The 26,653-nt window shown below is 48.1% G+C and overlaps 1 protein-coding gene across 4 annotated transcripts in view; it reads left to right on the top strand.

Moving 5' to 3' along the window:
* Window positions 1–14,562, top strand: part of SLC6A2 (solute carrier family 6 member 2) — a 37,374-nt gene extending 22,812 nt beyond the window's left edge. For all 4 annotated transcript variants that reach the window (XM_057713240.1, XM_057713244.1, XM_057713243.1 and 1 more), the window contains exons 6-15: window positions 3,973–4,107; window positions 5,779–5,882; window positions 7,112–7,236; window positions 7,994–8,106; window positions 9,505–9,633; window positions 9,985–10,084; window positions 11,066–11,166; window positions 11,652–11,819; window positions 13,380–13,451; window positions 14,077–14,562. In XM_057713240.1, coding sequence (XP_057569223.1) covers window positions 3,973–4,107; window positions 5,779–5,882; window positions 7,112–7,236; window positions 7,994–8,106; window positions 9,505–9,633; window positions 9,985–10,084; window positions 11,066–11,166; window positions 11,652–11,819; window positions 13,380–13,451; window positions 14,077–14,100 — 1,071 coding nt within the window. In that variant the 3' untranslated portion in view covers window positions 14,101–14,562. The remainder of the gene's footprint in view (window positions 1–3,972; window positions 4,108–5,778; window positions 5,883–7,111; window positions 7,237–7,993; window positions 8,107–9,504; window positions 9,634–9,984; window positions 10,085–11,065; window positions 11,167–11,651; window positions 11,820–13,379; window positions 13,452–14,076) is intronic.
* The last annotated feature ends 12,091 nt before the right edge of the window (window positions 14,563–26,653 follow it).

The following is a 26,653-nucleotide window of genomic DNA, read 5'->3' as shown; positions in this document are numbered from 1 at the left end:
TCTGTGGGTTGACTGGGCTCAGTGAGATGGTTCTTCTGCTCCATGTGATATCACCTGAGCTACATGTTTGGGGGCTTGACTGGGCTGGAACCTCCAAGATGGCAAACATTCATGAATGGCAGTTGGTATTAACTGGGAGCTCAGCTGGAGCTGTCAACCAGAGCACCTTGGGTTGTTTCCACGCAGCCTTGCCATGTGACTTGGGCTTCTCACAGCATGGTGGCTGAGTTCCAAGAGCATGTTCCAAGCAAACAAGCCCCAATATGCAAATAACTCTGCCAGTCTCTGTCTGCATCATGCTTGCTATTGTCCTGATAGCCAAGATAAGTCTTGTGGTAAAGCCTAGAGTCAGTGTGGAACACACAGTGTGTGTGTTTGTTGAGGGTTACAAGGCAACAACCTACCATAATCAAGTAGGCATGAATTTATGAGAAGCTTCGTTAGGCAACTGATTTTGGGAAGTGGGGTGCACCAGGGTTCTCTCTGGTTCTCCTAGAATCTTGGTTATGCCATAGATAGCAAAGATGGTGGCAGGGGACCAGCAGCCACCGGGGATGAAATCTGTCAAGAAGAGCTTGAAGTGGAACTTCTTACCCGTGTATTGGAGACATGGTATCTGCCCCAAGGAAGAGCCCAAATGAAATGCAGACCAGGGCTTGGAGGAATTCTAAGATAGAGCAAAATCAGGCTGGGACCAGAACCACCCCAACACCTGACACATAGTAGGTCTTCAGTAAATATTTATTGAAGGACTAATGAGGAAAGAAGGGAAGGTAGGGAGAAGGACAGATGGGTAAATAAGTTTGGGGAACTTCACTAAGTGTTCTTTTGAATTCACTTCAGCTTGTTAAACATTTATGGATACCTACTATGTACCAGGCTTGATGCTAGTACTAGTGATGCAAGAATAAATAAGATAGATTCAATTGCTTGTAGTCTTATGTGTGTTACAGCCAGGTGTAGGTCAATGTCGTTAGTTTCCTGCATCTCCTTTCAGAGACGTGTATCCCCCTTTCAATAAACACTAGTGGTCACGAACTATATACACTATTACAGATCTTGCTGTCTTAAAAACTTAACTTTACCTTGAAGATAATTTTACATCAGGTAGTCAGGTCGTACTTTAATTGAGACACAAACTGTGGGTGTTTCAACTGTCATTCAATCAATTTAGTGGGTCGCCACAATTTTTCAAAATGAAATCATCTAGATAATGTCAGCATGCATTTCACATAGCAAAGTAAGAGCTGTCTTGTGGAATTTGTGTTTCAATTATAGCAATCCATGTGTCTCAATATATAAGGTTTTTCTTACCATGAGGTCTCACGGTCCAAAAAGCATAAGATGCTGCATTAGTGGAAGAAGGAAGCTCTTCAGACTGAGAGGGTCTGCAAAGACATGGAGAAGGCTGCATTGGGCTAGGTCAGGTAGAGATGGGGTAGAGGGAAAGGGTTTTCAGTGGAAACAGCTGCAAGCAAAACTATAGAAGCCCAAGTCCAGCCTCTCTGCGCCTCTCCTGGGTAACAGGAGCAGGGCTCTCCTGGCCTCTGTAAGCAGCAGAGCTGCAGAAGGTGAATGAGCTTTACTACTGCTGCCGGCCTGGGTGAAAGGTCATCACAGGCTTCTAATATTACACCCCAAGATTAAGTTTCCCATAGCCATTGCCAAAGGGATGCAGCCTGCCGCACCTGGTTTAGCACTTGGCTGGAGCAGGCATAACTTGTCTATGGGGCAACTGATGCTAAAGAGAAAAGGGGTGGAGCTGAGCATGTTCCATTTCTTTGTGCAAAGGCACCTTTGGAGGAGGGATCTTCCCCTCCCCTGAGGAGTGTAATGAGGGGTGGGGCAGGAGCATCCCCCTCACTTCACACACACATTTTGCCTAAGTCCTCCAGTATTCTGGCAGCTGAGAGGGCAAGAGCCCCTGCAGTCCATGGGAAAGGGCTTTCTTTCTTTCTTTTCTTTTTTTAAAAGATTTAAAGTCTTTCTTGAATTTGTGACCATATTGCTTCTGTTTTATGTTTTAGTTTTTTGCCGGTGAGACATGTAGAATCTTAGCTCCCCAACCCTCACCCCCTGCACTGGAAGGCGAAGTCTTAACCACACTACCAGGGAAGCTTCACGCAGGATATTGCTGTGCCCTGTCTTTAATTATTTTTATACCCTGGCTCTCGAGAAAACCAAAAGCGTTGATTATTTCTTCCCAGACTATGTCTGGAACAGGACATGGACCTTTTCTTAGCAGGCTGCCACAGCCACAGAGCCGGCCTGAAACGAATTGCAAGTGTTCACACTTCCTGTCTTGGCTGGTGAAGGCTTAGTTCTTGGAAAGATGACTCCACAACTGGCAGCTGGGATGGTGGGGAGCAGGGTACAGTCTGAATCAGGGAAGGGGTTACCACAGACCACACACTCTGTGGCCCTGGCCCACTGACTACCACAGGGTAGAGGGTGGAGGTTTGAGTCGGGAGTCAGTCAGCCCCCAGGGTGTCGGGCAAGTATGCACACAGTGCTGCTTGCTGCCCTGGAGTCCTGCCTTCCCCAAGTCACAGTCCTTGGCTGAACTGGCACTAAGCAACTACAAGGCTGTACCAAATGCCTAAATGTTGAACTGGAAGGTTCTCGAAGGCCATCTATTCCAGCCTGCTTGTACAAATGAGGAAGCTTAGGTCAAGAGAGGCACAGGGTTTCACAGCAGTCTTGGCACAGCCAGAACTTGAACCTGGGTCTCAAATATACAGTAGCATGAGTGATTAAGAACATGGATTTGTGGTCAGAACATCTGGGATGGAGTCCAGGCACCATCATGCCCTACTGGGTGACCTCGGGATGAATGATGCTCCCTGAGCTTCAGTGTCCTCGCCTGTAAAGTGAGGGCAGTTAATGATCCTTCCAGCCTCCAGGATAGTTGGGAGGATGGAGTGAGAGGTCCTCAGTCAGTGCTGGGCTAGCAGATGGAAATTACTCAACAAATGATCCTCATCTGTCTTTGTCCCCTGCATCCACCTGGGGGAGCTTTGGAACATGGAGTACAGGCCCTACCCCAGGCCAATTAAATCAGAAACTCCAAAAATGGGATGTAAACTTTGACATTTTTTTAAATATCTCTTTTGCTTTATTTTATTAACTTTTTATTTTGTATTGGAGTACAGTTGATTAACAATGTTCTGTTAGTTTCAGATGTACAACAAATTAATTCAGTTTTACATATACATGTGTCTGTTCTTTTTCAAATTCTTTTCCCGATTAGGTTGTTACAGAGTATTGAGCAGAGTTCCCTGTGCTGTACAGTAACATTTTTGTCTGTAACTTCCCCCAGAGTATGCTAATGTATAGTCAGGGGTGAGAAGGAACAGCAAGGAAGCCCACACAACTTCTTCTCTCCCCATTTCTCTTGTTTCTTCACCTTGGGCAAGGTGGCTGGTGTCTCTTTTTAGTCTAGGGACAGTCTCTTCCCTTATGGGTTTTTGGACAAGGCAGTTTGTCTTTGTCCTAAGTCCATCCCAAAATAAAGAACAGCCAGGGATTCTGCTTTCTGCCCAGCCACATCCCTCCTTGGGCAGTGACCTTAGGAGGATATGCCTGATTGAAGGTAAAGGAGAGGGAGAGAGAGGAGGGAGGAAGGAGGACATAAAGGTGGGGGTGCTTAGTTCTACCTGGGGCAACACGAGGGGGTCAGTACAGGAAGTTTGTAGAGGAGGAGGCGTTGGGTGCTATGAGAGTCTTCATCCTCGCTGCCCTCCGCTTCCTTGGTAGCCGCATCCCCATAGTGCTGACTTTCTCACTGGGTGCAACCTTGGTCTGTCCACTCTGTCCTGGCGTGCCCCAGGCCTGGCCTAAAGGTGGAGCTTTTAGCATGTGCACTGTGTGAAGGAAGGTGTGGGGAGGGTGTGACTGGCTCCCCCCGCCCCCCGGCCCCTCATGATGCTGGCAGCAGAGCCAGGCTCTCACGGCAAGCTTGTCCACTGCCAGGTGGTGTGGATCACGGCCACGCTGCCTTACCTTGTGCTGTTTGTGCTCCTGGTCCACGGCATCACGCTGCCCGGCGCCTCCAACGGCATCAACGCCTACCTGCACATCGACTTCTACCGTCTAAAAGAGGCCACGGTCAGTGCCCAGTGACCACCCACCCTTGGGCAAGGGTTGGGGAGGGTTCTCAGTGCAGGCAGTGATAGAAAATCTGGTCCCAGCTCTGTGTAGCCTGGGATGGATCCTTCCCACTCTGGGCTGCAGCTTCTCCATCTGACCAAAGCTGATTTGATTTTCACCTGACAGTCTCATGAGCCCATCCACCCTGATGGTCTGGGATCTGTGGTTTCATTGAGTGGCCTTTGCAGACCCCTCTTTTCAAAGAAAGCAATACCCTGTCCTGAGTTCTTACCCCTGTCCTGTGCCATGGCCCCCTAACCCACCCCAGCCATCCCAGCTCTATTTCTAATCTGGTCTCCAACCCTGGCCTCTGCTACCATCAGTGATATTGGCATAAGGGGCAGCATCAGCCGCAGGGAGACCCAGACCCTGCTGACTCTCTCCCCTCGCAGCCTCTCCAGCTCACTGTCCTGCCCGAAGACACAGATTACAATGAAGGTGCAGGGAATTTGGAATGGAGTCCAAAGCAGCAGGGTGAGGCTGGGAGCAGAGACATCTTGGATGTTCCCAGTGCCTTGAGCATCTTCAAATCACAGCTGAGATTATTTCCAACCTCTTTCCTCATGTCCATCTCAGTGACCACACCTCAGCATGTCCCTCTCACAATCCCCAAAGACTCCCCCACACTCTGTTTGAACCCACAATAATCCTGGCAGGCAGGCTCGGCATAGGATTAGGAGGGACACCTCCCAGTACACACCTCCCATTGTCCCAGCACAGCTCAGTGTTATAGCCTGATAACCAAGAGGAAACCCTACTTCCTTAGTAACTGTCAGAAAATAACAGCATAAGACACAAATCAGCCTTGTAAATTGTGAAGCAAGTCAGACTTCTATCTGTTCTCCATTGTTTAAATATCCTAAATCTTTTCAGACAGTAGAAACTGAGCCTGAGTGCCATCTCAAGGAGCAAATCTATCTTCCTCCATCAGATTGCTTCTGTCGTTACACCCTCTGCTTACAAAGCAGAGGAAGTCTAGAATAACACAAGTGAAGAGATGACAGAAGTCTCACAAATCCAAATTGTGGCTTAGTCCTGGTGAACTAGGTAAAATTATCCCCATTGCACAGATGAGGAAACTGAAATATAGAGAGTGAAATTGACCAGGGCAAGACCATGAGGCTGAGAGGTTGGAGAGGAGCTCAGATCACTGGGCTTCCAGCCATGCAGTTTCATCATCCAAAAGATGAAGGAAGTAAACCCCATTGGCCACCAAGGAGTCACCACTGGCTTTGGGCTGGTAGGAGCTACTAGGAATCATTGCCCCCTTTTGAAGATATTGTCTCCATAACCCCAAGATAGTCATAACCTTTTGCCCTTGCCCTATCCACATTCTAGCCTAGAACGTTTCATTTATTAACTTTCTTTGAAAATCAGTATATTGAATTGAGTCAGTGAGTTCTTCCAGGGTGAGCTCTCTCATGATCCACCCAAGGCTGGGAGGTGCTAAAGAGACTCCAGCCTCTCTCCACAGTGATTGTGTACAGGCTGCTGGCCTGCCCATTTCTGGTTCAGACCTCATTTCCTCAGGTCTCAGAGCATCACTGGGGTTTCCCAGCCATTCCAAAGCAGTAAGGTAGTCCAATTCTTTGGAAGCAGAGGGTGATGGCCTTTGTCTGCCCATTTCAGGTATGGATTGATGCTGCAACTCAGATATTTTTTTCCTTGGGGGCTGGATTTGGAGTCTTGATTGCATTTGCTAGTTACAACAAATTTGACAACAACTGCTACAGGTAAGATCGTTCCTGGGCCTCTGGAAAGCTCTCAGTCTTGGGGATCTACCCTCGCAGGGATGGGAGAGAGAGTTCTGGTCTGGGACAAGTTGGATTTTCTTCTTGGGTTTCTTACCCTGTGAAATGAGACAGAGTAGACCATCCTGGATGTTCTGTGAATGCTGACATGGCCTCTGGGGGTCCTGATGAACATATGTCAGTGCAGGACACCTCTTAAACAGATGCAGGGTGAGGAGCTGGAAAGTTGAGGCCACTAACACTAGGATGTCATGGGGGTGAGTAGCTGGGACAGAGGGGCACTGTGTGGCTTTCAGAGCAGCCAGCACTGCCTGTCTGTCCATCTGATGTGTGGGCAGACAAGGGTGGAATATCTAGGCTGGTTGCTTGAGGGGTGAAGGCCTGGTAGGGTCAGAGCTTAAGGCCATAGAGCAGAATGAGAAGTCTACTTGGGGCAGTAGAATCAGAAGACCATGCTCTAGATCAACTGGCTCTGTAAGCATTTAATGCTGCCTCCTGCATGCCCAGTGCTGTGAGGGCTTCAGACATGGACACAGATGGTGCTGCTTTCATCCCTCTCTATCAAAGGTTTAAGACAGAATCATAACCTCCCTGGTACGAGACAGAGTAGGGTGAATGCATACCAGTGGGACAGGCTATACGGAGGATAAGGAAATGGAGCAATCAGCCCTCTCATGGGGAGTCAGCGAGAGCATGGAAGTACATTTGAGGTGAGCCTTGCAGGATAGTTAGGGTTGGGACAGGCAGGCCTGGAGTGAGTGGACAACAAACAGCTTGAGCAAAGCCAGGGGAGGTGGTATGTTTGTGATCCAGCAAGTTGACTGGTTTGCTCAGAGACTGCATGTTGAGGAGTCACAGGAAATAAACCTGGAAAGAAGGTGGGGTCATCTCAGCAAAGCTTTTGAATGCCTGGGTGAGAAGTTGAGAGGCACTGGGGAGCCACAGAAAGTTTGTTGAAGAAGGAGGCTGGTGACTCAGTTTCCCAACAAGAGTTTGATATCAGGCTGTGGTATCAAAGCATTTCATCCAGAAGCTGTTGACCTATTTCCTACACCTACAGGTTCTGACCCAGTGATGGGAGTCATGTGGCAGCAGGGAAACTGAAGAGGGGGTTGGCATTTGAAACTATGGATTCCAAAGATGGCCCAGTAGTCCATGAGCGGGGTTGGGGAGAGTCAAACAATTTGAACTAACAGTGCTTCTTTCCCCAGGGACGCCCTGCTCACCAGCACCATCAACTGTGTCACCAGCTTCATCTCTGGGTTCGCCATCTTCTCCATCCTTGGTTATATGGCCCATGAACACAAGGTCAACATTGAGGATGTTGCCACTGAAGGTGGGTGAGCGGACCTGCCCACTGAGGAGGAGGGGCTGAGAAACTCACCTCTTTCTTAGCTGTGCATTTCTCCTGTGGCTGCGGGACTGAGAGGCCTGGACTTGGAGCTTTCCCAACTGCCTATTTGATGGACTTTCTTTGAGGCCATCAGTAGGAATTCCAGGCAGAATCATCTTCTGAGTCAGGCCAGGCCAGAGAGATTTTGGAGCACCCACTCTGTACCAGCCCCTCTGCTAAGCACTTGACATATCTTGCTTTAGTTCTCACAGTGTTACTAGGCAAGTGTCCATAGACCCACTTTAAAGATAAAAAAGCTGAGACTCCGGCGATTGAAGTTGTTCAAGGTCAACCATTTCTTGTGTCCTTTCCCGCTGCTTCTCATATACTTATGGCCACAAACAGGCCAAGACTTGGGAAGGAGCTGCCTCTGATGGACTCTGAATATCACAAAGTTTTGGGACTAAGAGGATCCCTCATGAGGTGCAGGAGGTGGGGTTTGAGGCCCGTTGGCTGTAGCTGTCCAGGTGAGGCACTGCTCTCTGTCTTGGCTGTTTGAGGTCAACCTCCTTAGCACATAGGTGGACTCGGGCTGGACCTGGCTTCATCAGTCATCTTTAGACCTTGGTTTGCTCCATCCACACATGACTGACCAAATATCATGGTGCTGGGCTGGGGCTTACTGGCCTCAAAATGCTCCCTAGCATCTGCAGCTCAAACCAACAGGACCTATTGATGAGGTCCATGATGTTTCTTACAGGAGCTGGCCTAGTCTTCATCCTGTACCCAGAAGCCATTTCCACCCTGTCGGGATCCACGTTCTGGGCTGTCGTGTTCTTCATCATGCTCCTGGCTCTGGGAATTGACAGCTCAGTGAGTGACCATCGGGATACCATCCCCCCACAGACACCACTAGACCTGACCGTCCCTCCCCTAAATACACACACACTACTCAGTCTAAAGTTCCCCCCATTCTAACCCCTGATTAGTATTTGTTTCCAGAAGGCCCTATTTAAAAGCAAACAAGGAAATCAGTACTCACTCAGAAAGGCAAGATTTAGGCCAAAGCTAAGAACCAAGAGAACCCCCCTTGGCATCATGGAAACCTACATTAGAAGAGACCTCAGAGGGACTTCCCTGGCCAGGTCCAGTGGTTAAGACCTGTGCTTCCACTGCAGAGGGCATGGGTTCAATCCCTTGTCGGGGAACTAAGATCCTGCATGCTGTGCAGCGTGGCCAAAAAGAAGAGAAAAGGGGGAGCTCGGATAAGCCAGCCCAATGCTTTCCTTTTACAGATGGGAAACTGAATTCAGAGAGGGCGTTGAAAGAACTCTTGTTCTCTAATCAACCAATCTTCCCATGCTATTTCATCAGCATCCACTCAGACTGAGTGATTAGACAGGAGTCAGGTCCCTGTTGATAAGGAGAGACAGGAGTTAACTCTTCACCTTCTCCCACATGGTTTCTGAGTTCTGAGCTTGGTTGAGAACAGGGCAGAAGTGGGGTGAGAGGATGAGGAGGAAGCAGGACCTGCCGATTTCTCTAGAGAAGCAAGGCAGCCGCTAGGGTGCGTGAGTCCTGGGCTGGGGGAGGTCCGGGGAAGCTGGAGGCCTGAGACTAGGGTCCAGGGAATCCCTCACTCCTGTGTTGAATGAAAAAAAAAGTGCACAACCTAAGAGTTGAGAATTATGTTTTATTTGGTGGACTTTTCTGAGAACTTCAAGCCTGGGAGGCAGCCTCTCAATCGCTCTGAGGGACTGCTCCAAAGAGGTAAGGGAGGAGCCAGGATATGTAGGAGTTTTGCAACAAAAACCAGGTGGTCAGAGCATCAAAAGATTCCTTTTTTTTTTTTTCTTCTTTTTGTGGCTGCACTATGTGGAACGCAGGATCCTAGTTCTCTGACCAGGGATCGAACCCACAGCCCCTGCATTGGGAGCGCATAGTCTTAACCACTGGACTGCCAGAGAAGTGCCAAAAGATTACTATTAATTAGAGAAAACCAGACATCTCCAGTTAATGAATTTAGCGCTTTTCTGTATATGGGAAGATGCAAGAGTCTGGGCTCATTGAAATCATTCCTTTGATATACACCTTAGCTATCTAGGGCCAGTATCCTGTTCTTTCCCATCCTGAGTCCCCTCAGGGTGCACCTTCGGGGGTAGGGGGACAGCGCCAGTGGCCAATGGCTTGATGGCCGCAGCATCCTTTGTTTGCTGGTATGGCGGACATTTTTCATTCACCCCTGCATCCTACCTGCCTGGTTCCCTCCAGATGGGAGGCATGGAGGCGGTCATCACAGGCCTGGCTGACGACTTCCAGGTCCTGAAGCGACACCGGAAACTCTTCACATTTGGTGTCTCCTTTGGAACCTTCCTTCTGGCCCTGTTTTGCATAACCAAGGTGAGGGGAGCTCTGGGTCACCCGGGGCTTGTGAGGCTGCATTTCAATCCAGCCAGATATTCTCAGACTTGAAGCTGGGGGGCAGGGCTAGGGTGAGCTCAGGGGAACCATGAAATCCATCTTGCTTTTTACTGGCTGAAGTCCCCACCCTCAGACCCAGTGACACCAGAAGGTCTTTGTTAGAATACATAGCAGCAACGCAGTAGCACCATAAACCCCATTACCTGTGTATGGTGTGTGGAGGTAGGTTCTGAATGAACGGGACAGGGCACAGCTAAATTCTGATGGATGTAATAGTTGATAGCCATTTCTAGTCATGATGGCCTCAGGCTCTCTCTGTCCATGCCCCAGGGTGGAATATATGTGCTGACCCTGCTGGACACGTTTGCGGCGGGGACCTCCATTCTGTTTGCTGTGCTCATGGAGGCCATCGGCGTGTCCTGGTTTTATGGTACGTGCTGGGCCCTGAGTGTGTGGAAAAGCCTCGGCCCCCTGTGCTTCTGGAACCTTTTCACCTGGAGATGCAAAGGAGTTTTCCATTTCCAGGGCGGTCACTGGCTGATCCCAGAGTTGAGCAAGTTGCTTATTGGACACAGCCCTCCCAGCCCTCAGCTCATCTTCGCATGAGCTTCCTTTAAAAGGAGGCTGCAAAGGCCTCGAAGGCATCAGTGTCAGCTGTTAGAGAGGAACTCAGAGGAAGCTGCTGCTCCTCAAAGCCCTGTGATTCATTCTAGAGTAGGGTTGCCAGGTTTAGCACATCTGGGATACAAGACGCCCAGTTAAACCTGAATTTCAGATAATGAATAATTTTTTTTAGTATATGTCCCAAATATTGCAAGAAATTACTTAAACTAAACTGTCTTTTGTTGTCTATCTGAAATTCAAATGTAACTGAGTGTCCTGTATTTTCTCTGGCAACCTTATTCTGGAGCTGAATGGGGAGAACATGGTGAAATGTGATTTTCATTGTTCGTTTTTTCCCCATGTGTCCCTTTAAAGTGTTAGTCCTGTTCTCACTGTTTTCAATTCATCAGAGTCTGGTCTCTTCTACCAGACTAAAGTTGGGGAAAGCTCTATACACACAGCCATCATTGTTTTAAGAGACAGGGAGCAAGAGGAAAGAGCTGGGCTTTGTAGTCAGGCCATTAGACTTAACCAGAGTCAAATCCTCTCCCCTCCCCAAGCCCCGGTTTTCCCTCTGAAAAACGAATAGGGATGACACATACAAGGGGATGCTACCTCCCGAGTGAGTTCTCTCCCCTGTTCTGAACCAGCCAAGTCCTTATCCCCAGGTCTCCTAAGTGCCAGGGTGTCCCTATCTTGCCCCACTGTTCTGCTCTCCACCTGGGGACAGACCATCTTGGGAAGGCAGCAGGGGTGGCCCCAGGCTCCGCAGGGGCCTCTGTGACGGACCTGCCCTGTGTGTGTGCAGGTGTGGACAGGTTCAGCAATGACATCCAGCAGATGATGGGGTTCAAGCCGGGTCTGTACTGGAGACTCTGCTGGAAGTTTGTCAGCCCTGCCTTCCTCCTAGTAAGTAGTGTGTGGTTGGGGCCTCCCGGGGTGAGGGGAGCTGTGTCTGGGGTACGGGTGGGGGTGGGGAGCCTTGCCTCTGAGGGGTGGAGGTTGGGATGCAGGGCCCTGGTCATGCAGACAGATGCCCGGGAGGCTCCACCCTGTTGATTCCCAGGAGGCTCCACGTGAGCGGGGTCTCCAGCCTGGGGCCAGGTCTGGGCGGGGAGCTATGTGTGCTACCACTCAGGCCAGCTCCCAGGTCACCTTTCTAGTCTTCGTATTGCTCCTGTTTCCTTGTCTCCTTTTTGTTATCCTTCCTGACTTGAATTCTTCCTTCTTTCTCTATCTCCCTCCCTCCTTATCTTCTCCATTCCCTGCATCCCTCTCACGCACTGGCCCTCACTTCTCTCTGGTCCCTCTCTGCATCTCCCTCTCGCCCACCTCCCTCCCTCTCTCTCCCCTCTCCTTGTCTCTCTCCCTCCTCCTTCTAACCCTCCCCCCAGTTTGTGGTGGTCGTGAGCATTATCAATTTCAAGCCCCTCACCTACGATGACTACATCTTCCCGCTCTGGGCCAACTGGGTCGGGTGGGGCATCGCGTGCTCCTCCATGGTCCTGGTGCCCGCCTACGTCGTCTACAAGTTCCTCAGCACGCGGGGCTCCATTCGTGAGGTGAGCTCTGGGCCGAGCCTGGGGGAGGGTGGGGGACAGCGGGGGAGGGGGCATCCCGAGTCATGCCCACTGGAGTGAGAGAGGGAGACAGAAGGACACGACTCTAGAGTCAGATGGACCCACCATGTTGGCCACGTTATTTAACCCCTAGCCTCCGGTTCCACATTTGTAACCTGGGATAATCATGTGGACCTTGAAAGGTGAAAGGACGTGCTTAGCACCGTGCCTGGCCCACGGTAGACCGTCATCCCATGGCACCTGCGATTATGTTGTATGTCATATGCACTGTGTGTGCCCACTCTGTTCCTACGTTGTTTATGTGAGGAGCTCAGCCCTCCAGTCCCCTAGGGAGGAATTAGTCTGCATTAACTGTGCCCGCTCTGTGCCCACCTCCTAAGGTTTGTCATATCCCCAGATGTCCCTCACTCTTCCTATCCAAACTCACCATGACCTTGTATCTTGGCTTTCACCTGCCTCTTTTCTGAACCTGATACCTGATGGGCCTAAACCAGAGATTTCCCAGATACAGTCTCTTCTTTGACTCACGCGCATTGCAGGTACATATACACAGGATCAGTATTTGGAAAACAGCACCTTTTCACTGAAATGATGTCTTTCCTATACTTTGGTTGTTAAATGCCCTTTCTTTTATAAATAATGGTGGTAGTCTGTTCCTCATGTCCTTACTTTGAAATATAAAGATCTCATTCCTTCATTCCTTTATCCACTCACTTCACAGATATTTACTGAGGACCTGTACCGGGCAGGCGGTATTCTCGGCACTAGACACACTCCCCAAGCTCACATTCTCATGAAGGAACAGATAGACACGGGAGGACGTAAAGGAGTGAGCCGTACAGGAACGTAGGGCAAAGGGTCACAGGCAGGGCTGTGTCCACCCCTTCCCCCTTGTCACATGTTTCCTGTCAGTGAAATCCCAAAGTCTAGGAGCCTCTGGGTCACTGGGAGGATCCGTGTTCTGTGAGCTTATCCCAGACGTGGAACCAGGACCTACTTTGAGCTTTTTATTCTTCACACTTTGGGATCCCCCTGTAGTGATCAGGCATTGATTCCAGACACGTTCCCTGAGTCTATTCCTGTGTCTACACCCCAAGGAGGTGGCCCCAATGCCCAGGCAGGACTGAGGTCCCATCACTGAGTTCTCTTTGGGCTCTGAACTTGTCCTCTGCAGCACTGACCCCAATTGTGGTTGTAAAATCGCCTGTGTGTGTGTTTGTTCAGTGTCAGCCCCTTCCATGAGCTATAAGCTCCCCCAAAGCAGAGCGTGTGGGTGACCTTCAGCTCTGGATCCCCAGGGCCTAGGCCAGGATGTGACTGCAGTCATTGGCTCAGTAAACATTCACTGGATGAATATCTCAAAGTGTACCGACCAGCTCCACAAACCAGGGTGCAGAGTGTCTTGTACGAACCTCTCCCGCTGTCCATGTGGGACTTCAGGGACAAATAGCAGGTGGCCCTGGTGTGGGGTGTCCTCTGGTCTACTGGGAGGGTGTCCCTGAGCCAAGCTGAGGCCTCCTCGCCTTCTCTATCCTCTCACAGAGACTGGCCTATGGCATCACCCCAGAGAACGAGCATCACCTGGTGGCCCAGAGGGACGTCAGGCAGTTCCAAGTAGGTGCAGCTTGGACCATTCTGATGGGGGCCATGGGGCTGGGGCCCTACTGCTCCCTGCTTGCTGTCCAAGGCAGGACCACACACCAGAAAACCCAGAGCAGCTGCAGGCCATAGCCCCTGGGGATGTGATTTTAGGAAAGGAAGAGAGGGGCCTGTCTACTGCCTTCTACCAGCTTCTGCCTGCCCTTCCGCTCCTTGGACCGGATACCAAATGCCCAAGCTTTCCTAAACCCTGTTCTCCCTGTTTGAGTTGTGACCATGGAGTATCCCCAGATTAGGTTGAGGATTTCTTATCTTGAGGGAAGTGCTGCAGGTACATCAGTAACATGCTGACCTGAGTCCTATCCTTTTCCCCTTAAAAATCTGGGGATGGGTATCGGGGAGGGTCCCGGTGAGCCCCCCCAGCTTCAGACTTACTGTGTGACTTTGTGAAGGCTCCTTTGCCCTTTCTGGGTCCCAGTGACAATTAGGGAATCCACCTACATGTTCTCCGGGTATTTGAAGGAAGCAGCTGTCTTTTCTTCCCCTCTGTGTGTCTTACTGACCTTCTCAGCTGGCCCTTGTCCCTCGGTCCCTGCCTGCCCTGACCCTGGCCTAACGGCCTTGCCATCTTTCTCTGCAGTTGCAACACTGGCTGGCCATCTGAACCTGGCCCCGAGGAGGAACCCTACTGCACCAACGTTCAGGTCAAAGGCTTCCTACCACCCCAGACACTGTCTTGGGATTTCTCTCCGACCCTCATCTTCCTCTTTTCCAAGTTACAACTGATTTAGAGACCTGGTTTTCGTTCACCTTCTGTTCACCTGGCCTGAGGGCTGTGAGCTTGGATTGGTAAGCCTCATGGGAGAAGCAGAGAGGAGAGAACAGGAAAAATGACTTCTGTTGATCCTCTTTAGTTTTGAGGAAGTCTCACCCAGTGTGGGAGCCGGCCTGAACTGAGGTCTGTGGCTCAGGCAGAACTCCCCCACCACGTTTGCTGGTACTTTGAGCCACAGAAGAAATCCTCAGTCCACCAAATCAGACAGAGGATGTTGCTTTTTGGTCAGATACCATAAAACCAAAACACAAATAAAAAGCCCGGCTGAGTTTGGCGGGTACAAAGATCTTGCCTCTCTTGTCCACCCTGGTCAGTGCTCTGGAGTCTGGACCTTGGTCGGGGATCTTGGGGATATTTGTTGCTGTTATGAAGTCTGTGGATAGAAGCTTTGGGGGATCATGAGAAGAAATCTTCATAGTTAGTTTTCACTCTGGTTGACCTGGGTTTGATTTGTGTGTGTTCTGGAATATTCTTCTGGCTTCTGGTGCTCAGAGGGCCCAGAGCTATGGGTGGCACAGCAAGTGGCTTCTGCAGAAGAACCAGACAAATCTGTACAGGCTACATGTGGGTATCACTCTGTCAGGTACATGGAACCCAGAAACCTACCTGTGGCTCCTGAGACCTTCCTGGGGAACCCAGTGAGGTCAGCTACACAGCTGGGATCCACTATAGGATCCTCTACTGTCCTCACAGGGCCAGGTGGGTGTCCAAGGGCAGCCCGACAGGCTATTTGTTTCTATATTGTTCACGGACACCTGCAAAACCTGTCCCTGGAAATCCCACCCAGCGTGGACCAGGGGTCTTGAATGATGGGGAGTGGGCCCTGAAAACTCCCTTTGTCTCTCCTCATGGACCAGACTTTGCACTGTGGAGGGCAGCATGGAACGAAGCACACAGCACCCCGGTCACCCAGGTTGAGGGGAGAATATTCTGAGTTGACAGAGCAGGTTGGCCGTTGTAGAGAATTTCTGGACTGATTTCTGATACAAACTCACGAGTGGTGCCCTCTGGTGGTGCTGGTGGTTAGTTTCGGCTCATTCAGATTTGTAGTTTGGTAATTCTGTGGCACCTATTTGGAATTTTTATTTATGGTTTGAGTTTCTTACACTCTCTTCGGCAACCTAGACTTGTGGGTTCTTGTTCTAACTGTCGGAGCCCCTGTTGCAGAATCTGGGGCAAAAAAAGAGACCACATTATTTCCACCGGGAGTAGAGGGTGACACACATCCTAAAGGTGCTTTGGGGAAAGTGGGGTGTCACTGAGCCTGATCTATTGATCATTCAGTCTGTGGAAGATGGTTAAGTGGGTGCTGGCTGGGGGCAGGGAGGTGGTTTTCTCTCAGAGTCAGGGTCCTTGTGTCATTCTTTAAAGAAAAGTGGGAAAATCAGGAGACTTAGGATAAAAAGTCCAGTTCAAAATCTGAGACAACCCAAGTGGCAGATGTCTTGGACCCTGAAAAAGGTGGCACCAGGGGGCATCCAATGGAGTGGAACAAACAGGTGGGGGCCTGGGAATGAGAGCAGGGTGGTCCATCACTAATGGAATCTGGCCCCACCTGCAACTCTGAATCCGCCCAGGAAGGGTAATTCCTCCCTAGATGAGACACTTTTTTGTTTTTTTGTTCTTTTAACAAAGCACTTTCATCCACATTGCCTCCCATCTGCCTGCAGGGCTGGCTTCTGTGTCACCATTCCCCAGTGAGGAAACCCAGGCCCAGCATTTCAGTCACTCTTGCTCAAGATTCCTCAGCTACTAAGGGATCCAGTTGGACCCTCAAGTCAGAGCCCCTGACTCTCAGCAAGAACACTTTGAACTTCTCAGCACAATATGGTTCACCCCACCCAGGGCTGTCATTAAACATAAATGAAAATCCATCCTGTCAGGTGGCCAAGGAGTATTTCTTAGCAAAAGAACAATGTGTTGGAAGAAAGGAAGTGAGGAGGGGATATCATTTATTCTCCTCTAGCTGGTTGCTAGAGAGAAAGTGATTTAGTTGCTCTCTTTTGATGAAAATAATCACTCTAGGGAACAGTGGGATATGAAAAGCTGAGTCTACTTGGCAGAAATGAATCAGAAAAGCCTGTGTATCAGGGGCACCCTTCAGAAAGAGCCTGCCATTTGCTCTTTGCCATCTGCACGTGACCCTTCTGCCTCCAGACATTTGTCTGAAGATGAATCGGAGATGCGGTGCTAGCTGAACCAACACCAACCAACCCAGTGGTGCTGCCTTGCGGGGGAAGTTGGCTCCTGAACCTGAGGAGGGGCTCTGGGGGTAGGGGGACCCGGTACACCCATGGACGTTCTCGAGGAGGTGCTGGCAGACCTTCTGGGTTCACCTTTCACCCACACTTAATGGAGAGGGAGCGTGGGCTTTATCATAAGTGATGTTTGACTTCTTATTTGAGGTCTTTTTTCGATAGTAGAGGTTACCCAGTGCTCCTGTGTACTGTATAGGGCACTTTTGATATTTTACCAGATTTTTTAAAGAACTATTATTTTCCACTAAGTATAAAAATATCTGTTAAAGACCATCCCATTAATATCTACTCAATGTCTAATTATACTACTTAGTGTCAACCTGTGAGTTGGTCTTCATTCCAGATGCGAGTGAGACAGAGGAGCAGGGGACCTGCCAACTCTTGCCAAATATCCTGTTGAATAAAGGTCTTCAAAGCTGCCTTAATTCTTAGAGGGGTTCCGGCCCAGGTGGGAGCCAATCTCTTGCCAAGTGATCCTGGTAATGTGAGACCAAACATTCTTACCAAAGGTATCGTTTCTTAGTAAGAAGCCCACTGAGCTCATTTCATTTCTTTACTTCCTTTGAAAGCCATGGAAGGGAGAAGAACAGAGAGGGAGTGTGGCATGGGGGAAACAGCACAGCATTTAGAGTCGCACAGACCTGGGTCTGTGGCTGTCTTGCTGGGTGACCTGGGGAGAGGGGCTCCACCTCCGCAGGCTTCAGAGTTCTCTGTCTGTAAAAGCAAGGGTTGGATCAGAGATCAAAGGTCCCATCCAGTAAAAAAAATTTCCTGTCTCCATAACAATGTTATTGTTGTAAATTTACAATAAAGGAGGCACATGGTTTACTATAGGACTTTCCAGAATGATCTGGTGACCAGTAACCTACTACTGAGCAGAGACATGTCAGAACTATGATTTTTTTCTGGACATTCAGTATTTCCTCTTTCTTCAATATTTCTTCAACTGATGCCGGAAACGCTTGGTATTTAAAAAAATAAATCCAACCCTTTTGTTTTGAGGAATTTGAGGGTGACAGGTTGTCATGCCCTTGTGAGTCCGGAAATCCACAGCTCTGAGGATGTGCAGCATGGCTATTGCTGTGATCACAGAAGTCACCAAAATTCTGGTGAGTGTGAAGTTGCCTTTGAGGTTCCCTCCCTCATTCCTCTGTTTCTCCACTTCTCTGTAAATAAGGACTCTTTCAATGGTGCCCTGTGTCATGGTCATGGACTGTTCCAATGTCATGCAGATTTCTATATCTGGTGTGCATTTATTTTAAAAGCTGTTCTCTTCATGGAAAATTAAGTGTACAGAATAATAAAGGATATTTCCTGTGCCATGTATCTGGTAGTGGAATTCTTTCTGGCTTGAAGGTAAAATGCTACAAATTAAATAAGTCCAATGGGTCTTCTGTGATCAGCCTCCGGCTAGTAAAGAAGAGCTTCTGGTCATAGTGGCCCACCTTTCACCCAAACAACTCTTTTTATAACCTATAGAACAGAAGACTGGGGGGAGTTAAATCTGTAATCTTAGCTCTGAGATTGACATATTTTGGTTTAAATAGAAAGTAGATATCAAGTTAGCTAACTAGTTTTGCTTTTTCATTCCTAGGGCTGAATTTCAAGGGGATCAGAACTTCCAGTTGGATGAAATTGTATGCGCAATTTAGCACTTGTGTGCATTTTTCTGGGAAGAGGGATACACTAACACTAAGGCACTAAGGCCTAGTGCTATACTGTACTGTTTGGGGAAGGTGTGACTGTACATTATTATTTTTAATGCAAGTAAGTAAATAGACAGTGACACCAATATAAGGGAGATATTGACAACCAACAATTCAGTCTGTGTCTTCAAGTATGCAGAGGCTGTCAGGGAGTGGGTAGTGGGCCCAAGGGCTGAATTGGGGCCAGTTATAGGCAGTCCAAGAACATGGTTTACAAGATTAGACCAGAACAGAGAATGGGCTGATGCCAGAAGTAGTGAACACCTCAGCCATGTCTCTTGGGGAGGTTGTAGAGGGGACTTAGTGTCAGGTAGGGGTGTGAGGGGGGGGATTGCATAACCTCTAAGGTCCCTTTCATTTGGAGCTTTTGGAATTTTTTTTTTTTTGGATGGCCACGAACCCAGCCTTGCACAGCAGCATTGGGAGAGTCAAATACATTTATATACATTTATGCCAGAGATCTCAGGGCAGGGAGTGGTTTGATTTGTTGAATTGGAGTTGGGCAGACATCCCAGAGAGGGTATTATCATCTGATCACTTTAATTTTACCTCCAGAATTGAAGTTAGGGTTTATTATAATGAATCAAACAAAAGGCAGCCACACTGCTTCCAGCCCTCCCCTCACGCCTGCTGACATTTATTAAGTGGCCCTGAGGGAGTAGAAGAGGGAGCTTGGGGCAGAGGAGGAAAGGGCAGCTCTGCTGGGGGGCTGGCTGCCACTGTGTCCCCTAGGCTGACAAATGTGGTTGGAGAAGCCTCACAGGTGGGCCTCACTTTAACAAACTGGGTGGGCTTTTGAAATGTCCCAATTTTAATCGCACTCCTGTCCTATATTTGGAGACAGAGCTTCATTTTTATCTCCTTCCAAAAAGCCCTGATATGTGGAATCTCTTTCTAGGCCTCAATTTGTTCAATGGGTCAGGGGTTATTAAAACTAAGTCTTCATGGTTAGGCTTCAGAAATGTCAGGTCCTTCTGAAATGAAATGCAAATTTTTGTGTGCATGAGTTCGCATCTACCTTTCTGGGAGAGAGAATTGATACATTCATCAGATTCTCAAGACTCCCAGGTATATATTACCTTTGGGGACCTCTCTCTTCCAATAGTACACAGCATCTGTCTCTGTCCCCACCCCAAAAGAAATTAGTATGACAACAGAGTTCATTTCTAAATCTCCATCATCCTGTATTATGTTGACTTTTCATTTGAATCCACTCCATATCTAATATCTCATCTGTTTTCCTGGCAACGGTTATCATTAAACCTTAGTTTTCCAATTGGCAAAATGAAAGGGTTGGATTAGGTGATTCTGTAAAGTCCCCAGTCACAGATGTGATGGATGAATTCACACTAAAATGTGAATGGCTGCCTTTCTAGGCAGCTGCTGATAGACAGAAGTGGGAGTTACTGCTTCATCCATTCTACATTTTTAGTGTAGATTTCAGCAAATATTTTCTGTAAAGGTCTCTGTCACAAGTATTCAACTCTCCTGTTATAGCATGAAAACGGCTTTATTTATAAGACAGGTGGTGAGCTGGATTTGGCCTGAGGTTTGTGGTTTGCCCTGGATTAGTGAAAAGAACAAAGGGTTTCAAGTCAGATTAGAAATGGATTTGAATACCAGCTCTGCTTCCTCCTCGTGTGGAATCTTGGACAAGTTATGTAAAATCTCGGAGTCTCTCTAGCTTCTGAAGAGTGGGAATAAGACTGCCAAGGTGATCAGCAGGACCAAGCACAATGAGGAACACTTAAGAGCCTCTGGGGCCAAAGTGCCTGGATCCAAATCCTCGTTCCATCACTCAATTGTGTGACGACTTGGGCAAGTTACCTAACCTCCCTTTGCCTTGGTTTATCATCTATCCATGGGAATGATAATAGTGACCACCTCATGGGGCCGTGGAGAGGATTAAATATGAATATTGGATTCAGAATAGTGCTAGCTTACACAGCTTGGTGTTATATGTTTAGTACATGTCAGTTACATAATGATTATTTCTTCTCCTTCTCATCCATATTTGCCTATATCAAAGGCAGCCCAGCTACTGCTGTGTTTTCATATAGCTGAAACAATGTCTCTGTTCCCTTGTCCCCTCCTTAGGATAGTGCCCCAGAGGTTTAAATTTGGGTCTGAGTAGCCAAATTTGAGTCTCCTTGGGCTTGAGTGCATGTGACCACCTGGGCAGGAATTTCCAGCTTCAGAAAATACCAGCCTCCACCGACCTTGCCAGGCAGCAGCCAACCTCCTTCAGGACTTGGCTGCCCCACCAGCCATCTGCTGTCAGTCCCCATTAGGCTGCTGGCAAGGGAGATGCTCCCTCAGTTGGGCCATGTTTCAGGGAGGCCCTGACCTCAGCTATGATCCAGAAGAGGTGGAGGCAGAAGTGTGGTAGCCAGAAACTCCTGAAAGAGCTGGCAACTGATTGGCTTCTGATGTCCTTATCAGCTACTGGCTTGTTGGCATCAGGCCTGGGAGGGGCTGAGCTGGGCCAGATTAGCAGGGCATGAAAGTAAGGGGTTGGGCTGCAGGAAGTCAAGGAAAACCATCTCTGTCCCCAGAGAAGGCCCAGCAAGGGTCATGGCCTGAACATCCCCTTGAGTCACAGTTGATTGTTTCTGCAGCAAAGAATGGCTTTATAGAGGGAGCAGCCACCCCACCTACTTCAGCTTCAGGCTCCAGTGCAGAGTCCCAGCCTAGGACAGGGAGAGGTGGAGTCAGAAGAGGAGTGGCCTGAAGAAAGCCCAGCTTCTGGCAATGGTGAGCCTGGGGCAGACTTGAAGGCCATGGTCAGGCCAACAACAGGGCACCTGCCTGCTGCCCACCCTGGGTCCATTCTCAGGTTCCTGCTACATTTCTGCTCTTGCACCACTGCCCCCCCAGACTTCCCTGGTAGTTGCCACTGACCCCTGACCCCCATCTCCAGTCACTTAATAATAACAATAACTTATCAACAGAGAGGAGCCAGGGGGCAGGGCCAATAAATGAGGCAAACTCACTTCACAGATAAGGAAGGACATTGCAACTCTAACACTTCAAGTAAGCTGCAGAATCAGATCAGGGAGTTTCAGAGCCAAGATTAGAATTATTAGGTAAGCAATTAAATGTATAGAGTTCCCCACTGGAGTTTTGAAATTGGAAGGGAGCATGGCACAAGGAGAGAGAATGGGGCCATCCATGTCTCACAAGCCATGGTTCCCAGGAGGACTAGACCTTAGGCGTATCAGCACCTTGGACAAGGCCAGTGCACTGGGCTGACACTCAATAAACAAGCACATTGGCTAATCCTGGGGAAGTTACAGTTCCCAGTGCTTTACAAATTGCAACTCTTTGAATCCTCTTACTGAGTCGATGAGGTGGTATTATTGTCCCCCTTTGTAAGTGGGGAAAACTGAGACACAAAGAGATGAAACAACTTACTAGCTGGTGGGACTGGGATTTGAAGCCAGGAAGACTGGCTGCAGTCTGTGCTTCTAACCACTCTGATGTACCATATCCCTTGGTCCCCAGCTATCCAGGCATAACATGGTCCAGCTGGTAGAGGCATGGGTCCTCAACTAGTTTCAACACCCTCTCAATTACAAATACATAATAGCTACAAAAATAAATTAATTTGTATGTATACACATTTTTAATTTGTACACATTTACATACTTTATATACATGTTATATATGTACATATACATGCACTTAAATATATATACATTTATATATAAATGTAATTTACCTACAGTATGCTAGGAAACAAATGACTTGTCCTAGATCACAAAGTAAGAGATTTCATCTTGAACAGAACTCTCCTGTATCTCAAGGAAAATACCTTTGTTTTCTCCAAACATACCCCAGTCCCATGCTCTCTGGTCTTTATGTCCATCTGGGCTCACTATCAAAAAGCAGAAATATTACACATATATGCATTAGGATAAGTGGCTGCATGTAACTGACATCTAACCATGGTCTCTTAACAATGAGGTTTTCTCATTCTCTTGTAACAAATAGGCGAAGAGTCAGAGAGACGAATGTTCTTCAACAGGAAAAAAAGGGAGAAGTGTCCCTGGTTCTAGAGAAGGACTTTAGTGAGGACCTCCTCCTGGACATGCCCAGAAGCCCAGGGTGACTCTGGAGATGCTTAAGAAAGTCATGAAGGATTTGGACTCCTTCTAGCTTCCTGTTCTACCATGCGTAGCTTGCTGTTCTCATGATCATGGAGAAAAATGGCTAATCCACCTGCTGACATCTTGTCTACCTTCCAGGCAGGAGAAAGAGAAATAAAGAGAAGGGCAAAGAGTAGAGGCAAGCTGTGTCTGTGCCTCTTGCCTCTGGAGAAGTATAGATTTCCTAGAGCCCTACGAAATATCCACCTACATTTCATTGGCCAGATTCATGTAACCTAGCAACTTGTAGCTTTAAGAGAGTGGGGTGGGAAAAAGACTGTGTAACTGGATACATCGCTGCTCTGGTCAGAATCAGGAAGAGGATTTTAGGAAGAGGATAAGAGGGATATTGGGAGGATGCTGGTCATTATCACCCCTTTGTGGCTTCCTCACCTGGATTCCATCATCTGCTAACAATGACAGGGGCCCTTGTGGAAGGTACTATGGTCTGAGTGGCCATAGGTAAAGGGCTTCTCTGTCTTACAGGGTGAGATCAATGACTCTCTTGGGCTCAAGTCTATGGGACTCAGGATGCAGGTCTTGACCTGGGTTGGCATTTACAAAGGCACCTGTAACTGGCTGAGCAGGTGGGTATGTCTGCTTGTAGCTGAATATAGAGTTAAAATTTAACAACTGGCCTTCTCTTTTAACTCATACATTAAATCAAATAATGTACACCTGCTGCTTCTTTCGGCTAACTATGCTAATAAGTCCTAGCCTGTTTGGCTAGTTCTTTTTATCTTGAGTCGCAGGTGTTTAGGATCAAGCAGCAGAAAGAAAAACAGAACATCTTGCGGACTTCCCTGATGGCGTAGTGGTTAAGAATCTGCCTGGCAATGCAGGTTCACTCCCTGGACCGGGAAGAGTCCACATGCCATGGAACAACTAAGCCCGTGCGCCACAACTACTGAGCCTGTGCTCTAGAGCCCACGATCCACAACTACTGAGCCCACGTGCTGCAACTACTGAAGCCCGCACGCCTAGAGCCTGAGCACCGCAACAGAGAGTAGCCCCCGTTCGCTGCAACTAGAGAAAGCCTCCAAGCAGCAATGAAGACCCAACGAAGCCATAAATAAATATTTTTTTTAAAAAAAAGATAAACAGAACATCTTGACCAGAGGCAGACCACCACAATGTCTATAAATCACGGAAATATCAAAAGAAATGGTGCCAGCCCAACGAGGTCTTGGTCATGTAGTCTTGTGACCCCCACCCTCAAAATTCTCCTTAAATAGACCTGCCCTCTTTCAGAGAGTAGGACAGTAGTTTGCAAGACGATAGTCTATTACCCTTCTCATTTGCTGGCACATTAAGAAGTTTTTCTTTCCTTTATCCTCAAAACCTTGTCCTCATTATCCTCATTCAGCACTGGGGACTGGGACAAATTGGCTGAGTCGGCCAGGAGGCACCTCAGCACCCCAGTGGTGTGTATCGCCTACCGACCTCTAACTGAATGCTGTCTGGGTAGGGCGGGGCTGCCCAGGGTTGTACTTTGAGCCCTTGCCAGCAGCAGTGCTGCCTCCCGGGAAGACAGTAAGGGACTGTCCAGGGGCTCTGGGGATCTCCTGTCTCTCTCCCCAAATAGGACGTGGTATCCTCCAACTCAAACCTTGTTTGAGGAAAAGGAAACAGATTTTGGAAGAGTCAAGACATCTTGGCCATTTGGGTAAGTCCCCTGCTGTGCACACCGAGATCCTTGATGCTACACTTTTAAGGAAGGTTGTGAGCCTTCCAGCCCTTTAAAGGGCATTTGCAGGGCCGTTGGTATGGAGGTCACGGTTGATTGGGACCAGAGAACCCAGGGAAGTTGTTCCCTTTTGTCCTCTTTTGAGTTTTGAAAGGTTCCTATTTGTTTAGCTGGACTCGGTTTTGATATATTTGGGGTTTGATTCTTTTGTTGTTCCTTTGTCGTGAGTCTGCTTTTAAACATGGGAGGTGCCGTTTCAAATCCATCTGAAAGTCCCTTGGAAAGAATTATGGCAGAATGACCTACTTACAGCTATAAGCCTATGTCTAAAAGGAAAATGGGAAATGAGAGTTCTATTCCATCTTGTAGTTGTTCCCTAGGATGTATTTTACAAAACTGGAGATTTTTAGTATGCTCCTAGAAAGAGAAAGAAAGGAGATTGTTTTTTAACACTGTATGGCCGTAGTGTTCTTTAGACTCCAGAGAAATATGTCCAAGATGAAGTTTTTTATTCCAAAACTGTTTCTTTTTGCATATGCAGTTAGAGAAAGCTGGTTAGATAAACTGCTTTTTTCCAGAATTCTGACCCTGTGAGAACAAAAATGTGCGTAGGAGAGAGTTATTTGTAGTGAGGTGGATGGACCTAGAGTCTGTCATACAGAGTGAAGTAAGTCAGAAAGAGAAAAACAAATGCCGTATGCTAACGCATATATATGGAATCTAGAAAAATGGTACTGATGAACCCAGTGACAGGGCAAGAATAAAGATGCAGATGTAGAGAACGGACTTGAGGACATGGGGGTGGGGGGAAGCTGGGATGAAGTCAGAGAGCAGCATTGACATTTATACACTACCAAATGTAAAATAGATGCCTAGTGGGAAGCTGCTGCATAGCACAGGGAGATCAGCTCTTTGTGACTACCTAAAGGGATGGGATAGGGAGGGTGGTAGGGAGGCTCAGAGGGAGGGGATATGGGGATATATGTATACCTATAGCTGATTCACTTTGGTGTACAGCAGAAGCTAACACAACATTATACAGCAATTATACTCCAATAAAGATGTAAAAAAAAAAGACCCATTGGGTTTTGTATTGTTATATCTTGGGTGGAGTTATTCACTCATTCATTCATTGATCAGAATCACACCCAGTCCTATTATTATTCCAGGAAGAGAATACAAAGAAAGAATAACTCTGTCCCCAGGAGCTCTCAATCTGATGGAGAAGACAGATGGTGTGCTAATAAGGAAATATTGATTGAGCACCTGCTGCATGCTTCTTTAAAGCCCTCTAGTGGCTCCCATTACCTTCAAGGTAAATTCAAACCCCCCCCTCCTCAGACCACCCCACCTCTCTGCTCCAATCACCCCATACTAACTTCAGGTGTGTCTCGAAGCACACCTGGCCCCCTGGGCCTTATCCCTGTGTGTTTCTCTGAAACTAATTCCTATTCGTCCCTCAAGATGTCATCTTTTTTTCCTTTTCTTTAGATTGGTCCTTCCTTTCTTCCTTCCTTCCTTCCTTCCTTCCTTCCTTCCTTCCTTCCTTCCTTCCTTCCTTCCTTTCTTTCTTTCTTGTTGGGTCTTCGTTGCTGCACATGGGCTTTCTCTAGCTGTGGTGAGCAGGAGCTACTGTTTGTTGTGGTACCTGGGCTAAGTAGTTGTGGCACAAGGGCTCAGTAGTTGTGCCACACAGGCTTAGTTGCTCCATGGCATGTGGGATCTTCACGGACCAGGGCTTGAACCCATGTCCCCTGCATTGGCAGGCAGATTCTTAACCATTGCACTACCAGGGAAGCCCAAAATGTCACCTCTTAAAAAAGGCTTTCTAAACCAATCCTTGTCACTGCATTTACCAAAATTTGTCAAACTGATCTTTCAGGTGAACAACAACTTTTGAGACAGGAGGTCACAAGCACTTACTTATATTTGTATCTCCAGTGCCTAGACAAGTATCTGGCACATGGTCGGCCCTCAGTGGATGGTTCGCTTTACAGATGAATGAGGCAAGACCATTTCAGGACCTGGCAATGAAATCAAGGACCTGGCAATGAGACAAGACCATTTCAGGACCTGCACAGAATCCCACTGAGGGATACAGGGCTCCCCATAACCTATGGCACTTGAGCTGAGTCACGAGGGAAATTCCAGATTGCGAGAGTCACAAAAGTGACAGCACAGAAGTATGAAGCATACAGGGAATACAAGGATTTACAGATTTGAAGGGTCTAAGTGAAAGGGCTGCAGAGGGAAATAAAATCCAGAATACAAGGGCCTTCCTATTCTGGATAAGAAGATGGAACTTTTTCTAGAGGGCAGTAGGGAGCCACTGAAAAGCTCTAAATTGGTGGCGTAATGTGATGGTACTTGGGTGTTATATAGTGTATGAGTGAGCAATTGCTGTGTAACAAACACCTCCAAACTGAGAACAACTGTATATTTGGCTCCTAGCTCTGTGGGCCACCTAGGAAGTTCTGGCTGATCTGGACCAGCCTCCGCTGACTGGGCTCTCTCATGTGTCTGCAGCTGTGGGTCAGCCAGAGGCTGGCTGGTCTTAGTTGCCTCCAGGTGCTGTCTCCTTCT

This window comes from Hippopotamus amphibius, chromosome 16 (genome assembly GCF_030028045.1).
Source record: "Hippopotamus amphibius kiboko isolate mHipAmp2 chromosome 16, mHipAmp2.hap2, whole genome shotgun sequence".
Classification (NCBI taxonomy): Eukaryota; Metazoa; Chordata; class Mammalia; order Artiodactyla; family Hippopotamidae; genus Hippopotamus; species Hippopotamus amphibius.
Note: the sequence above shows the minus strand (reverse complement) of the source record. Positions and strands in the feature narration are given on the sequence as shown.